The 17,057-nt window shown below is 42.0% G+C and overlaps 1 protein-coding gene across 3 annotated transcripts in view; it reads left to right on the top strand.

Moving 5' to 3' along the window:
* The window catches only part of ADAMTSL1 (ADAMTS like 1), a gene marked incomplete at both ends in the record, with an annotated part of 891,527 nt that overhangs the window by 737,977 nt on the left and 136,493 nt on the right, over positions 1-17,057 (top strand). For all 3 annotated transcript variants that reach the window (XM_081104271.1, XM_081104273.1, XM_081104272.1), the window contains one exon: positions 10,223-10,433. In XM_081104271.1, coding sequence (XP_080960397.1) covers positions 10,223-10,433 — 211 coding nt within the window. The remainder of the gene's footprint in view (positions 1-10,222; positions 10,434-17,057) is intronic.

Below are 17,057 nucleotides of genomic sequence, written 5' to 3'. Positions count from 1 at the left end.
CTGAAAGTATGTTGAGGGTGGTGAGCACACTTCCCACTTCTGTCTCTGTCACAGTGCTTAGCAGTGAATGCTTAAGCTGTCAGTTACTGTGGCCATGCCACCGATGTTCTTTCCCTCCGTCTCCACAGACTCCGACTCAATCCAGGAAGAAGTCTCACTCTGTTCATCTAATCTCTATCCTCACAGTAATCATCCATGCATTTAACAAATATTTACTGAGCACCCAGTAATAACAGTCCACATCAGCTAACATTTATAGAGCCCTTAATCTGTGCCAGGCACGGAGCTTAAGCCCTTCATCTAGATGTTCTCACTTAAACCTCATAATAGCTTTTTGAAGTGGGTATTGCTATTATTCCCATTCTTAATATTAGTACATTGTTAAGTCACTTGCCCAAGATTATGCAATTAGAGAGTGGCAGAACACAGTTCATTCACAGATAATCCAGTCCCAGGGCCCAGGGTCTTCCACATTATGTCCCAAGACCACCCAGAGCATCTGTGATATGCCAGGCGCTGGAGTGGGTGCTGGAGATAGAAAGAGGAGTAGGTCAGAGCCATTGCTGCACTTGTGGAGTGCGGTCTGGTGAGAGAAACAGACAAAGAAACAAAGATAACTACAGTGTAATACTGAAGGTGAGCCTGAGGGGAGAGAAGAACGACCTTGGGAGGAAGGAGACAGCAGCGTGCTGCAGAGAGAAAGGTCTAGCTCTGCCTGGTGGCGGAGATATCAGAAAAGTATTCAGACAGGAGCGGGATGTTTAGGCTCCACGCTGAGAGCCAGAGGAGTTCTCCAGCTAGAGAAGAGGGGTTCTCTCTGCTGGGTACTCAGCCAAGTTCAGGATGGGGCTGACCTGAGATTAAACCAGGAAGATACATCCAGCCTTCTTTGTGAAGCACAGTACAGGCCAGCCAAGGATTTGAACCTTTGCCTGTGGTTAACTGTCTGTGGTGTTTTATAACCTTTATTTTGACATAATTTCAGTTTTTCAGTAGTTGCAAAAATAATACACAGGGCTCCCTTATACCATCCCCTCAGTTTCATAGTTCTTAACCTTTTGGGGCCATTTGAGAATCATGTCAGGAGATATCCCATTGCATCTTAACATGTCAATGTGTACTACTTAAGTAACAGGATGCTGTCATAAATAACTACAGTCTAACCATCAGAACCATAGGTGACATTAAATCACCATCTCATCCACAGACTCTGTTCAAATGTTGCCAGTTGTCCCAATAATGTCCTTTATAGGTCCAAGGTGTGGTTGTCATTTCTTCTTAGACTCCTTCATCTGGCGGTATGTTCTTGTCTTAAATATCCTGGATGGTTTCAAGGAATATAGGCCAGATACTTTGTTAAATGTCACTCAGTTTGGGTTTGCTTGATGTTGCCTCATGATTTTTGAATTTTTGACAGAAATACCACAGAAATATGCTATATTCTTTTAGTGCATGTGGCAGGAAACAATGAATGGTTGTTGTGTTCCATTCATTACTGGTGATGTTAGCTCTTATTACTTGGCTAAGGTGATGTCAGCCAGGTTTTCCACTGTAAAATTATTAAGTATGTTGCCCTTATTAATAGTAAGTAACATAAATATTTTATGGGGAGACAATCTGAACTAAGTAAATACCCTATTCCTCATCAGCGTTTGACCCACCAGTGTTAATATTCACTGATGAGCCTTGCTTGAATCCTTTTTTATTATTATGGTGGACAAATGGTGACTTTCTAAATTATATCATTCCTTCTAGATCAGGGGTCCTCAAACTTTTTAAACAGGGGGCCAGTTCACTGTCCCTCAGACCGTTGGAGGGCCAGACTATAGTTTAAGAAAAAACTATGAACAAATTTCTATGCACACTGCACATATCTTATTTTGAAGTAAAAAAACAAAACGGGAACAAATATAATAAATGTATTTGCATGTGGCCCGCGGGCCGTAGTTTGAGGACCCCTGTTCTAGATTATTAATAGGCATGCTACTGTAGGGTAGCACTTTCTCTTCTTATTTATTTATAAATTTCTGTTTTTCTCAAAGGATTAAAATCCATTACTATCAAATTATCCCAAGCATGGCCAGTGGGAGCTCCTTCAAACTGGCCCTTGTGTTCTTTTGACATATATCCCATTATTCTTTGAATATTTCTTAGTTTTGGGATACAAGATGTTCCAGGCTCATTTTTCATTTTCCCGGCCCCTGCTGGAGACATTTCTACAGGAACTGCTTCCTGAGTGGAGAATGGTATTTGGAATCAAGATCTGGGCACTTGATATACTTGATACGACTGGGATATCATTGCTTCTAGGCCTCTCAGCAGAAAGACCTGGGAAAGCTTTTATACATATGTGTATTGTTTTCACTCATTTATATCTGTTGATGTATCTATGTCTATCTAGGTATCTGTCCATCTATTAAACACCGCAAGTTCACAGAGAAATGCAAATTAAAATCACAATGAGATATTACCTCACATCAGAATGGCTATCATTGATAAATCAACAAACAGCAGGTATTGATGAGGATGTGGACAAAAGGGAACCCTTGTGCACTCTTGGTGAGAATGCAAATTGGTACAGCCACTATGGAAAACAGTGTGGAGGTTCCTCAAAAAATTAAAAATAAAACTGCCTTATGACCCAGCAATCCCACCTCTGGTGATATATTTGAAGAAACCCAAAATATTAATTTGAAAGATATATGTACCCCATGTTCATTGCAGCATTATTTACAATAGCCAAGAAATGGAAGCAACCTCAGTGTTCATCAGCAGACAATTGGATAAAGAAGATGTGGTACATATACACAGTGGAATATTACTGGGACATAAAAAAGAATGAAATCTTACCATTTGCAACAGCATGGATGGACCTAGCGGGTATTACGCTAAGTGAAATAAGTCAGACAGAGAAAGACAAATGCCATATTATTTCACTTATATGAGGATCTAAAGAACAAAGTAAATGAACAAACAACACAGAAACAGACTCACAGTATAGGGAACAAACTTATAGTTGGCAGATGGGAGAGGGTTGAGGGGCTGAGTGAAAAAGGTGAAGGGATTAAGAAGGACAAATTGGTAGTTACAAGATAGTCATGGGGATGTACAGTGCAGCATAAGGAATCTATATATATAAAAGCCTAAGCCACTGGCTGACCAGCAACGGTTCGACCATCCAACCAGTAGCTATGACATGCACTGACCACCAGGGAGCCGATGCTCAATGCAGGAGCTGCCGAGCTGCAGTGACTTGGTAGCTGCGGTTCTCAGGTCACGCACCCAGAACCAGAGAGGAGGGAGCCGGATTCCTGGATGCATCACCTGAGAACCGCCCTCTCGCAATCTAGGACCCCTTGGGGGATATCGGAGAGCCAGTTTTGGCCTGATCCCCACAGGCCACACCGAGGGACCCCACTAGTGCACGACTGTGCACCGGGCCTCTAGTATAGTCGATAATATTGTAATAACTATGTATGGTGCCAGGTGGGTATGAGACCTCTTAAGGGGATCACTTCGTAAATTATATAAATGTCTGACCACTATGCTGTACACCTGGAACTAATATAAAATAATATTGAATGTCAACTCTAATTGAAAAATTAGAAAAAAAAAAATCACAAGTTCACACTATTTTCTACCAATCCAATTCCACTTTCTGATAGCAAGACATCTGATTCTCATTCCTCTTTATATATTTATGTATTTGTTTAATCCTCCCTGAATGTTCATTTCCCAGCTACCTTGGCCAGTGCTGAGCCTTGTCACAAGCCATGGACCATTCCTCACCACGGCTCAGGCTAAAGTTTAGCCCCTAAAAGGAGAAGGAGAAAAGAAGAGGAGGGAGGAATAGCAAGTTAGAAAGTTCAGCTGCAGTCATGCCGTGCCCTCTCGCCCCCAGTGAGTGCACTGGACCAAAGCTGAGCCCTGGACAGGCCGTCCCTCCTGAAACTCCCTTGGACTCCTATGGGGGGTTGTAATCAGAGGAAGTAAAGTGACCAGATTGGCGTTTTGGAAGCTTAGGGCTATGGATAAATTGGAAACTGGGAGATGTAAAGATAAATTGGGAGCTGCTAGTAATTGTCCGAATCCCTTAAAGTGGGACAGGATCCTAGACGGTGCCCCGCCTCAGGCTTTCTGGAGGGCTGTGCTCCGGGTGATTGGCCATCGCCTGATTGCTGTCTGCCTCCTGACCTCAGAGGCATGCTGAAGGAAACAGACATCTGTGGGGAACTTCAAAAAGTCACATATACAGAAATGTTGGGCAGAAATGCCAAGTTGAAGGGTTAACCAGAGGTGGGCAAAATTTTTGACTCGAGGGCCACAATGGGTTCTTAAACTGGACCGGAGGGCCGGAACAAAAGCATGGAGGGAGTGTTTGTGTGAACTAATATAAATTCAAAGTAAACATCATTACATAAAAGGGTACGGTCTTTTTTTTTTTTTTTAGTTTTATTCATTTCAAACGGGCCGCAGGTCCGCGGGCCGTAGTTTGCCCACAGCTGGGTTAGACACAAGGTTTTAAAGAATGCTTCTAACAAATAACTGAAATTTACAATGGCATTTTGCCTCCTAACAAAAACTTTATTTTAAAATTTTGAATAAAGACACAAGCCCTATTTTGCTGCAAAAACCAAGGTAAGAGATGGGTATTAGAGCATAATAGCTTGAGGTAGGGAGAGTCTGCCTTTAGGAATTATGTGCATTTATGCCAGCAACAAGCAATGAGTTACTGGAGACAATAGGCCATTCATTGCCTTCTTTAAAGAGTAAGGGAGAAAAACCTTGGCAACTCACCTAATGAGCCCTCAGCCAAAGGAAGGTGAAAATTCCTCCTGGGTGTAGCTAATACAAACACAGGCTGCTAAGTTCTTGGGGAACTCCATAAGTTCTTGATTGACCACGTTATCTCTAATGGCCACCTTTACAAAAAGCAAACCTGTCCTTGGGGGGACTGCAGTCTGCCTTTGCCCGTTGGACTGCCACATACCACTGCTATGTTATTGAAATACCTCCAAATATATTTGTAACCCTGGGTGGCATCGGTGTGTTTCCATTCTTTAGGAACAGAGCTATCATTTTGTCATTTGTCATTTTCTGAAGTTGTAAGCAGCAGGGATCCTAAAGTGTGCATTTCAGATCTATTTTGCTCTGCTGTATTCATTATTCTGACCCTAAGAAGTAGCAGAATATAATGAACATGTTAAGCGCCATGTCAGTCACCGGTGACTGAAATGGAAAGGAAGACAAAACAGGCTTGGCACCTAACGTGTTAAGCATGTAGGAGCCAGACTGCCTAAGTTTGAATCCTGATTCTCTTGTTTACTAGCTGTGTGATTTGGACAAATTACTTCTGAGAGCCTTTATAATGTTACTCGGGGCAACTTGTAGTACCTTCTTCATAGGGTGGATGCAAATATGTATCCCACGTCTTGGGTGACCTTAACCTTGAGTCCTGCTGTAATTCTGGGGTGTGGAGCTGGGGCTGATACGTCCACAGTGCTGGCCTCTGGCATAGGGAGCAGCCCCAGTCTCAGCCCCATGTGTCCAAGTCTTGGTAGATTTGGATGTAATGCAAGTGGCATTGACATCTGTGAGTGTTGGCAAGAGGCATTGTGGGCCATGACTAATTAATCATTTAACTTCTCCAGGCCTCAGCTCCTTGTTGTTAAAATACAAATAATATTAGTATCTATCTCACAGGGGTATGGAGAGGATTACAGAAGACAATAGACATAAAGCAACTAGAAAGTGTCTGGCTCATCGTAAGTTCTGTGTAAAGGTTAGAATCACTATTGTTATTAGCAATAATGTGTGCTATCAGCTAGGTTGCTGTCACATTGTGGCTTATGGCTCATGGCTAAGAGTCTCTGCCCAGCCCAAGGCCAGGGGCGGTCCAGGTCTAGACAGAGTGACAGAACAACAATCTAAAAAGCTAAAAAGCTGGGCTTTGGGCAGAACTCCAGCACCATCAGGAATTGGGAAACCAAGGCTAAAACCTAAAATCCAGTTTTAGAGACAGGCCAACTCAATCTGCGTGATTCTGGGCAGAGGGCAGGAAGAGTAATTCTAGCCTCGGGGCTGGGAGGTAGCCCTCTGTCTCCTGCCTGCCTGTGATCAGGTGTCACTCACTCAGAACCTGGGCAGGGTCCAACCCGAAGCTACAGAGCATCAGCTCTGACCTGCCAGCTCTCAGAACCTTCCTTGAAAGCAGGCTTTGACAAAAGGGACAGGAGTGTGGAGAAGGGCTCAGAGGAAAGAAAGCCTTAGAGAAAGAGCACTCTGAGGGTACCAGAGTCTCCCTAAGGCCCAACCTGAAGCCTAAAAGCTGAAAGAAACCACAGTGATCGTGTTTACCATCCTTCTTATATAGGGCCATGGTCCTTTTGCCAAAATCATTGTGGCTCGTGTGTTTGGAATTCAGAACTTTTTGTATTTTTAGAAATATGTTAGGATTACTAAGACATAAAATGTGTAACACACCTAGTAAGTTCTGGGGGGGTCAGGATGGGGGAGCATAATCCACCAGGCTAATACTGTTGTAGTAAAATCAGGATGTGACCTATAAAAGCATTACGTCAATTCAGGTCCAGTGTTGTCACCAAGTTTGAACCACACTGAAGAAAACTCTGTGGTGTTCAGAGCTTTGGGTCTTTGAAATTGGTGGTGGCAGTTCGTTAGTGGGCACAGTTGAGATGGTTGACCAGCTGAGTGACTAACTGAAGGTACCCACACAGTTGACTGGGGCTCCACTCACTTCATACTTACTGAGCACCCGATGTGTTCCAGGCACCATGCTAGGCCCTGAGGTTACAGGGGTATGTTGGTTTCCAAGGGCTGCTGAAACAAAGTACCACAAACAAGGTGATTTAAAACAACAGAGATTTATTCTCTCATAGTTCTGCAGGCAAAAGTCATGCTCAAAATCAAAGTGTCAGCAGGGCCACGCTCCCTCTGAAACCTGTGAGGGAGAATCCTTCCTTGCCTCATGTAGCTTCCGGTCTTTGCTGGCAATCCTTGACATTCCTTTGCTTATAGATGCATCACTGCGATCTCTGTCTGTCATTACATGGCGTTCTTCCCTCACATCTTATGAGGACCACAGTCATGTTGGATTAAGGGCCCACCCTATTCTAGTATGACCTCATCTCAAGTGATTACATCTGCAATGACCCCGCTTCCTAATAAGTTCACATTCTGAAGGACTGGGGGTTAGGATTCAGATGGGAGATTCATATCAACCCACAATAAGTGGTAAACCAGAATAGCCATACCGCCATGCTCTCATCAAGGTAATGGATTACAGGTACACAATATCTGAACACAATAAAGGAAACAATCAACAGAATGAAAAAGCAAATCATCTATCTGATAAGGAGTTAATCTCTAAAATATATAAAGAACTCCTACAACTCAATAGCAAAAAAGAAAAAAAACACAACAATTAATCCAGTATTAACATGGGCTAAAGATTTGAATGGACATTTCTTTGAACAAAACAAACAAGTGGCCAGCAGCTATATGAATATTGGTCAATGCCACTACTCATCAGGGAAATACAAATCAAAACCACAATGAGATATCAACTCAAACTTGTCAAGAAGGCTATTATTTTTTTAAAATTCCATGAAATATCACAAGTGTGATATTTGTGAGGGTGTGGAGAAAATGGAACTCTTACACACCATTGTTGGGAATGCAAAATGGTGCAGCCACTATGAAAAACAGTACAATTTCTCAGGTGGTTCCTCAGAAAATTAAAAATAGAGCTCCCATATTATTCAGCAATCCCACTTCTGGATATTTATCCAAAAACATCAGGACCTTGAAGAGATATGAGCACTCCCATGTTCACTGTACACTCACTATTCACAATAGGAAAGATGTGGAAGCAACATAAATGCCCATAGACAGATGGATGGATAAAGGAAATTTGCTCTCTACATAGAATGAACTATTATTCAGCCTTAAACACAAAGTAAATTTGCAACATGGGACATAAAAAATCTTAAGGACATTATGCTAAGTGAAATAAGCCAGGCACAGAAGGATAAGTACTCCATAATTCCACTTATATGCAGTATCTAAAATAGTCAAATGATAGACTCAAAGAGTGGAATGGTGGTTGCCATAGGCTCGGGGGAGCAGGAAATGGAGAGTTACCAAGCAATGGGCATAGCGTTTCAGTTGTACAAGATGAATAAGCTCTAGAGATCTGGTGTACAACATTGTAAGTATAGTCGGCAATGCTGTATTAAACCTTTTATGATTTCATTTTGGAAGTTACAAAGCATCACTCTGCCTCATTCTCTTCATTACAATTGAGTCACTGATTTCAGCCCTCACTCAAGACTCCATCTTTAGAAGGGAGGAGTGACAAAGAATGTGTGTATGTATTTTAAAACCAATAACCCCACAACATATTAAAGCGTGGGATTCACCCAAGCTAGGGACTCGAAAACAAGTTTATAGAAATTCATACAGGAGCTAAAAGAAATACATTCAACCCAGCTTCTCCTCTTCTATGTATTTAAAATTTATTGACTGTTGACAGGACAATTTCCAAGGTATTTTCTGGAGATAGCATGGTACAATAGAAAGGACAAAGGCTTTGGAGCCAGGCAAACCCACGTTTAGGCAAGTCTGCCTCTTGGCCAACTGTAAAACCAGGAAAACCAGTAGAGCTTGTCTCATGTTGTTACGGAGGTAATTAATGACCTGACATTTGTAAAGTGCCCCCTATGATGGTAGATCCCTTCCATTGGCTAATTTATCAGAAAACGATGAACAATATACATTAATTATCTAGAAGGTGCTATGAGATACGAAACTGACTCAGATACATAGACCTTGCTTTTAAGAGGCAAATACTCCCATAGCGCTCTTAACAGGCCGAATAACTATAATACAGTTGAGAAAATGATACGTGTCTATCGCAGGTATAATCCTTTAAATGTGGGTCAAATTTGGATATATAGAAATGGAATAAATTTTGAGGGATAAGGAAAGGACCAAAAGTATTCCAAATTAGGAGCAATAATTTGAGTAAACACAGAGCTAGAAAATACCAGGGGGTGGGGGGAGGGGGGCATGAGTTGAGAATAAGAAAGTAATTTACTACAGATAGAGCTTAAACATAGAGTCGATGGAAGGAGGTCATGGAAATAGGAATTGGAAAAGTAGTTACATATCAGAGTATCAAGAAGAGATTGAGTATACACTCAGTTTTACAGTCTGACAAAAACAATATTACGGCTAAAGAATTTAAACCAATTTTTAGGGCTGGCTAAGGAAGGTAGGGAGCCTAGCTACTGAAGGACATCCTTGCGATGCTTTTCTTGGCTAAGTCCTATTGCAGTATCTCTCTGCCTCACGTTGTAAACAGAGCTTTCTAAAACTGATTGTTAAAGAGCGCTTCTGACTCAGAGCCCAAGCAACTGAGCTTTATCCTTATCGTTCCCATTTTGGAGGCTGCAACAGCAGGGAAATGCAGTGGGAATATGTTTATAGGTCCTTGGCTCGTTATAAATGTACTTCTTGAGACGTGGCCATTTGGAATGGCCCATTTATGCACTCAACTCATCTGTGGTTATTTGACTTCCACCTCCAGATAATGAGGAGTTCTCTCCAGTTATTTTCCCTCAAGAAGACTGATTTACTTAGCAACCTTCACTTTTGTTACATTCTCCAGTCCCAGGCAGCAATGAGATTTATACATAGGACAGAGCCATTTCTATTCTGTGATGGAAGTTTGAAGGAAGTTGGAGCCAACGACCTTTCACTTTGAAGCCAAAGAAAAACAAGCACAATTTTTTCAGTGTTGCTAAGAATGGGGGCTGGAGAGATGAACATAAAGGCTTCTTCCAGGCCCGCTCTTCAATACGTGGTGCCCAAAGCCTTTACGTTTTACCTAGCACACCCTCCTTATTTTGATGAAGTTCATGTTCCATCAAAATAAACATGATTGAGATCATTTTTGATGATTTTGTGGGTGAAACTGAATGTTCCATTTTATCACCTCCTTTGCTTTAGTCGAAGTAAATCAAGGCTAGAGCATAAAGGGAAAGGGTGGATTTGAGGAGGGGGATAGAATTCCTAGCCAATCTTTGTGCTGGAACTTCCCTCATTCCCAGGTAGCTGTTTTTACTCCATTAACAACATTTCATATCATGGGCAATGTTCTCTGCACAGGTGCTCAAGGTGTTCTCTGATTTCTTCCCAGGTGGGAAGTCGGCAAGTGGAGTCCATGCAGCCTCACCTGTGGGGTTGGCCTGCAGACCAGAGACGTCTTCTGCTCCCAGATACGTTCCAGAGAGATGAATGAAACAGTAATCCTGGCTGATGACCTGTGTCGCCAGCACAAGCCCAACACCGTGCAAGCTTGTAACCGCTTCAACTGTCCCCCGGCCTGGTACCCTGCGCAATGGCAGCCGGTGAGTCTGAGTATTGGAGTTTGTGTTTGCATCAGGGATTCAGGACAGGGGTCACTCTCTTTGAGTAGTCTTGTTCCTTTAAAGGAATGTTCAAGGTCAGCTCATTTTTCCCCTGTGAGTACTCCCCCAATCTTACTCAACTCCAGATCTTTTAACTACATACCATGTTCTTTCTACTGTGCCTCACCATGTCATCTCTAGAAGCAACTCAAATGAACCATCTAGTAACCTGAGCATATTCGTGACAAAGTTTTCACCAGGCTCATGAAAAATTGTAGAAATAAGGACAATGTGGTAGGTTTTCCATAAAGCTAAATTTGTCCTGAATCTGTACCCTTACTAGTTTTTGGCTAATTAAAATTCTAAAAGATAAAGGTACTAGGCAATGATGTTTTTGTTAACATAATTACTTAGTAAAATAAAAAGTTAGAAAGCTTGAATCAACTCCAGACATTTTTTTTCCTGGTCCTATGAATTCCAAGTCTGGGAACTGTTGCTTTAAAGCAGCACTTGGCAACTGCAGCCCGAAGTCAAATCCAGCTCACAGCCAGTTGTTGCCACTAAAGTTTTATTGGAACACAGCAACACCCATGCTTTTATATGTATTGTCTATGGCTGCTTTCAGCCTGCAAGGACAGAACTGTGTGGTTGTGACAGAGACCAGATGGCCCACCAAACCTAAAATATGCACTCTGTCCTCTTACAGAAAAACTTTACTGACCCCCCTCGAAAGCATACATTACAATAATACAAACAAAACTATTTTATCACAGTATCTTATCTAAAAATACATTTATCAAGCTTTAAATCATCTTTTGGCCTGCCTTTAAAACAGCACAGAAGGATTTTAATGATTTTAATAGAATGCTATTTTGCAATTCCCACCCCATGAGGACATTAGTCACAGCTCCAGCCTCAGGACCTTTAAGTGACATCAGAGGTCACAAAAAGTGAGCCTGAAAGGTCAGGGGGACATACATCCTGGTTTCACTGAAACAGTTTTTCACTCTCAAATCTGTCCCAATTAGAATGATAAAGTAGAGGGTTACAGCTGGGAAGGAGAGAGGGGAGCAGCGTCGTACATACCCTCGCTGTTCCCACACGTCCTCTGTGCTATTCACAATCAGGTGCCAGAGCCCCTGCCTTCTCCCAGCCCATCCTGGGGCTGTGACTTAGCAAAGTGCTCAAAGGATCAAATAGTAATGAGTGAGCAAAACACTAAAACATAAAGCATCAGGAAACAGACATTGACTGTACATTTTCTTTTAGAGCTTAGAGGACTATGGCTAAGTTCATAAATTCTATTTTTGTGTGATGGTTTGTGGATGTCAAGAGGATGTTATACCTTTTCAGTGTCTATGTAACAGTGTTTGGTTAAGAAATATATAGTACTAGAGGCTCGGTGCATGAAATTCGTGCACTTGGGGGGGGGGTCCCCTCAGCCTGGCCTGTGCCCTCTCTCAGTCTGGGAGCCCTCGGGGGATGTCTGACTGACAGCTTAGGCCCGCTCCCCATGTTCGCTGCGCTTGCCAGCCATGAGCCTGGCTCAGGGCTTCTGACTGAGCAGTGCTCTCCCTGTGGGAGTGCACTGACCACAAGGGGGAAGCTCCTGAGTGGAGCGTCTGCCCCCTGGTGGTCAGTGCATGTCATAGTGATCGGTTGTTCCACCCTTCGGTCAATTTGTATATTAGCCTTTTATTATATAGGATTACACACCTAATTAAATCCTTACAACTATCCAGTGAAACAGAGGTTTTATTATCTTCATTTTGGGGTTTGAGGAGACTGAGGCTCATATCGCTAGCAAATTTAGGATTGGCCATCAACCAGTTTTATAGGATCCTTTCCATTGTTGGAGACCACTGTGGCCAAAAGGGCCCTCAGGGATTATGTATGAGCCCCTTTGTTTTACAGATGATGTAACCATGTCCTAGATATGGCCTTGCCCAAGATCTTAAAGGCTGGTCCAGAACCCAGGTCTCCTGATTTCATACTTTTACCTTTAACTAAAGTGAATCCAGGACCTTAAACTGCACCACTAACCCATGCAAGCCCTCAAGGAATCAGCCCAACTCAACCTCCATTGTTAAAACTATTAAGTCCCTGTATTATTAGCTTGTTTTGCCATTAAGCACATAGTAAGTCCTGGATAGAACATTTATTGAATGACAAAAGGGATAAGTAGATCAAGAATACTGACACACAAACCCTGAAAATTCTGACTTTATATCTAACTGCTCTGTTTGCTACATGGTTTTAGGTCATATTGACCTAGCAGTAAAAGTGAGTGAAATACCAATCCCTTTAGGTTATTGAATAACTGCAGTTTTTAAGTTTTTAGAGCACTTCCATGTACAAGACCTTTTTGGTCTTTTGATACCACCATGCCCAGTCTCCCTATTAAAAAGAGTGGATTTCCAAGGAGTAATTATTCTTCCATTTTCTATCTATCTTGGGCCTGTTAAGACATGAATTCATTTTGAAAACTTTCTATTTCCTTCCATTAGGGAAAAGTTTTGGGGATAACTCAAGTACAGATATGGCTTGTTTTATTGTGCTTCACAGATACTGCAGGGGTTTTGGGTGTTTTTACACATTGAAGGCAAGACCCTTCACCAGCAAAAAGATTACAACCTGCTTTATTGCGAGGGTCTGGAACCGAATCTGTAATATCTCCAAGGTATGCTTGTATAAGTACACTTTTCAGATCAGGAAACGAATAGTAAACAGCTCTTTAAAGTTCATCCAATGAGCCACTGACTACACTTTATTAGGACCTTTAAAAATATCCTATTTCATACCCAATACATAATAATTGTGGAAAATGTTAAAACATAGTAAGAAGTAAAGAACATAGAAAGTGAAAGCCACCGACGATTCTATCCTCCAGGAAAGAAAAGTGCTCTTAAAGCATTTGGTGCATAGGCACTGTTTTAAGGATCCTTTGTCACTTCCAGGAATCTCTCTAAACCTAGTGGTAATGATAGGCTATTTTTATTACATTATTTCCTAGAGTCCTACTTCTTTGATTAAGTTTGTATGGCAGAAACAGCTATTACTGACCACTTATTAAAAGAAAGGAAGTCATTGTTTATGTTATATGGAATAAGTCAAGAGTAACATGTGTCTCCAGGCTAATTGGCTGTTGTCTTCGGGGAGTGCTTAGGACACCAGCTGTTGATCATCCATTTGTCTGGTGAGCTCTGTTCTTGGCAGTTCTTTTGGGACAAGGAAACCTGCTGTGTACTCTCAAGGTCGGTCCCATTTAGCTGCTTGGATCTAACAGAGGATAGTGCTGAACTCTCTAATCCTTCAACACCCAGGTCACTGTCTTTTTGTTGTTGTTGTTGTTAATGTTTTTATTGGTTTTTTAGAGAGAGGAAGGGACAGGGAGAGAGAAATAGAAACATCGATAAGAGAGAAACATCAGCATCTATTGGCTGCCTCCTGCATGCCCCCTGCTGGGGATCCAGCCGACAACCCGGGCATGTCACCTGACTGGACCCTAACCTGCAACCTCTTGGTTCATGATTTGATGCTCAACCACTGAGTCACATCAGTGGGGTAGTTTACTGTCTTTATTCATGTGAAAGAAAAGGAGATGGGGGGTCAAATGCTTCATTTCAAGAAGACAGGTAACCCCATGGACGATGGATTTTGGCCCATTTGAAGGGAGAAACTCCCCCTCCTTGCTGTTTGAACACTGGGCTATACTGACTTCATGCAATATGCTTTTCTTTCAGGGAGGGAAAGCATAATTTCAGTTAATCTCCATTTGCCTGCTAAGAATTCAACCTTCTTTGTACCTTCTGGAGCATTTGCCTGACAAATGGCAAATAGCCAATATTTACACATTCTGCAGGTCTGGAGGGACCTCGAGTGGAGTCCAAGTATTTATGTTAAAATTTTAGTTTAGAAACAATTAGGCAGATGTGAAGCAGAAATCTAATTCTACATTTGGTTTTTAGGGGGCCTTCTTTATTTCAGTTCTGCCTCTTACACAATACTGTGTGCCTTGGTTTTTATCTGTCTTGTTGGAAGGATGCATTTAATATTTCTCTTTATCAGTTTAGCTTTAAAATTATGTTGGTTTTTGTTTAGTTGCCTTTTGAAACACATATTTAGTGCATTAGTCTTTTCTAATTTTTTTTAATATACACACATATCATCATCATCATCATCATCAACTTTGGTGTTGCCTGTATATTAACGTATCATTTACACCTCATAAGAGGCTATATCACACTGGGGTGTTACAGCACCATGGCTGAGAACCACTTTGTATGAGCCAAAAGTCAGTCTAGCACATCTTGATCATAACAGTCTTCTGCTAGGATTTATCTCAGTGATTCTCTATTGTTATGTAATAAAGCCCAATGGCCTGCCCATCTTCAGCCTCGCTTCTCCCATCTCGGCAAGTACCTTGCTATCTGCCCACACTTCTCCCTGCCCACACACAGTTCCCCTTCCCTCTGCCTGTCTGTCAAAGTAGGGCAGGAGTCCTACCTCTTCTGCCAGGACCTCTACCGTCCTCCCACACTGAAGTCACACGCTGTTCATGACCAGGGCTGTTCATTTAACAGTCATATACCGCCTTACCTGGGCAGGTGCTTTCCTGTGACTTCTGAGTTAGACCACCAGGTCAATGGCAGCAGAGACCAGGTTTCAGTGAGACCCCACAACACCCCGTGCAGGTATGTAGAGCACCGGGGATGGTGCTGAAAAGGTCCATGGCGAGTCTGCCAGCTCATTTGTTGAGCACCCACTTCATTTCAGGAGAAGCACTTATTAAAGAGAAGTACTCACTATGTGTCAAGCACAGTTCTAGGCATTTGACATGTTTAATTCATTTAACCCTCACTATCCTTAATGTGGTAGTTACTGCAATTATCCCCACTTCATGGGTGAGGAACCTGAAGCACTGAGAGGTGACCATGAATTCACACTTCATGTGGAAGAACTCATTCTGCTGTTCTTGAGTGTTGTCCTTTAATTCCTACAGCAGCCCTGCGAGGAAAGGCTCGGAGAGGCCGTGCTTCCCCTGGGTCACACAGCCAGTAAATGAAACGGGGGGCCTGTAGGTTTCAAAACCCATTCTCTGTTCCCTACGCAGTACAGCTTTCCCAAGGCCTCTTTACCATTTGCTCAGGCATTAACTTGTGAGGAAATCTGATATCAGTTCCAAAATGAGCAGTTTATATAACATTCAGTGTGTGTTGCCTATATCCGGGCAGTTAATCTGTGTATTAGTTTCCCATTGCTGCTGTAACAACTTACCACACATAAAGTGGCGCTGGAGGTCGGTTCCACTTGGCCAAAATCAAGGAGTTTGTTAGCAGGCCTGCATTCCTCCCAGAGACTCTAGGGGAGAATCTATTACCCTACCTCTTCCAGTTTCTGGAGACCATTTGTTTCCTTGGCTCACGGCCCCTTCAAAGTGCTTCACTTCAACTTCTGATTCTGTCCTTACATCCTCTCTCTCTCTCTCTCTCTCTCTCTCTCTCTCTCTCTCTCTCTCTCTCTGTCTCTTGATTCTGAACCTCCTGCCTCCCTCCTATAAGGACCACTGTGACTGCATCAAGCCCACCTGGATAGCCCAGGTAATCTCCCCATCTCAAAATGCTAAATTTAATCACAACTGAAGGGTGAAAGTCTCTTTTACCATGTAAGGTAACATAGTCATAGGTCTCAGGGATTAAGATGCAGATGTCTTTGGGGGTCACTACTCAGGCTACTATGATCTGCTATTCTGTGGGCTGACTGTAAGCATCAGTCTCTACTAGCACAAGGTACTTGAGATTCAAAACCTGCCTTCTACTTCCACACTCCTCACCATTGTCTATGAGCTTCGTATGCATCAATCTTCTTTCTGTATTCGTTTTTATTCTTTAAAAAATCTAAGAGAAATGGGGGGGGGGGAGAAAGGTGATAGACAAGTTAAACCAAAAGAATCAGAGAGTTCACTCTAAAACATAATTTATATTTCACTATGTTGCCTATATCTTATATTCAGGATTGTGTCCACCCAACTGTACCCACATATTGTGCACATGTGTGCAGGGACTGAAACATTCACCACAGCCCATATTTTCATCCTTGCTTAAAACTGTAATTATGCGATCATCTCCCTGTATACTCTTTTTTTTTTTTTTTTAAATCAGGGTTACAAATCAAAAGGCCTGTAGTTTAGCTGCATAAGAGGGTGTATGGGAGAAGAGTCCCTCCTGGCAATATTAAGAAAAAAAAAGAGAATTTTAATGACAACTACAAATGCTTGAGAATTAAATTTTTCATTTTCTATATTTAAACACAGAGAGACAAGAATAACTTTAATCTGCTTTTGAGGACTGAATTCTGGCAGAAGATCTATTTAGTCATCAGTTTTGTTATATTCCAGTGATTAAAATAAATATCCTTACAAGTTAGAGAGCATGTTTATTTAAAATGTTGTGTCAGGAGAGGAAAAATCTCTGAGGATATTTATCTCGCTTTCAGTAGTATATTTCATAAGAAAGTGCACCTCATTCTACCTTTGGAATCAACAGTAAATGTAAGCAAAACCGAGATCAGAGGTCAAATCTCACATGGGTAGTGCTTTGGTTTGTATTAGCAGAAAGCTCCTTG

This window comes from Myotis nattereri, assembly GCF_964212035.1.
Source record: "Myotis nattereri genome assembly, chromosome: 12".
NCBI lineage: Eukaryota > Metazoa > Chordata > Mammalia > Chiroptera > Vespertilionidae > Myotis > Myotis nattereri.
The sequence above is the reverse complement of the archived record's forward strand: the minus strand, read 5'-3'. Positions and strand labels throughout refer to the sequence as shown.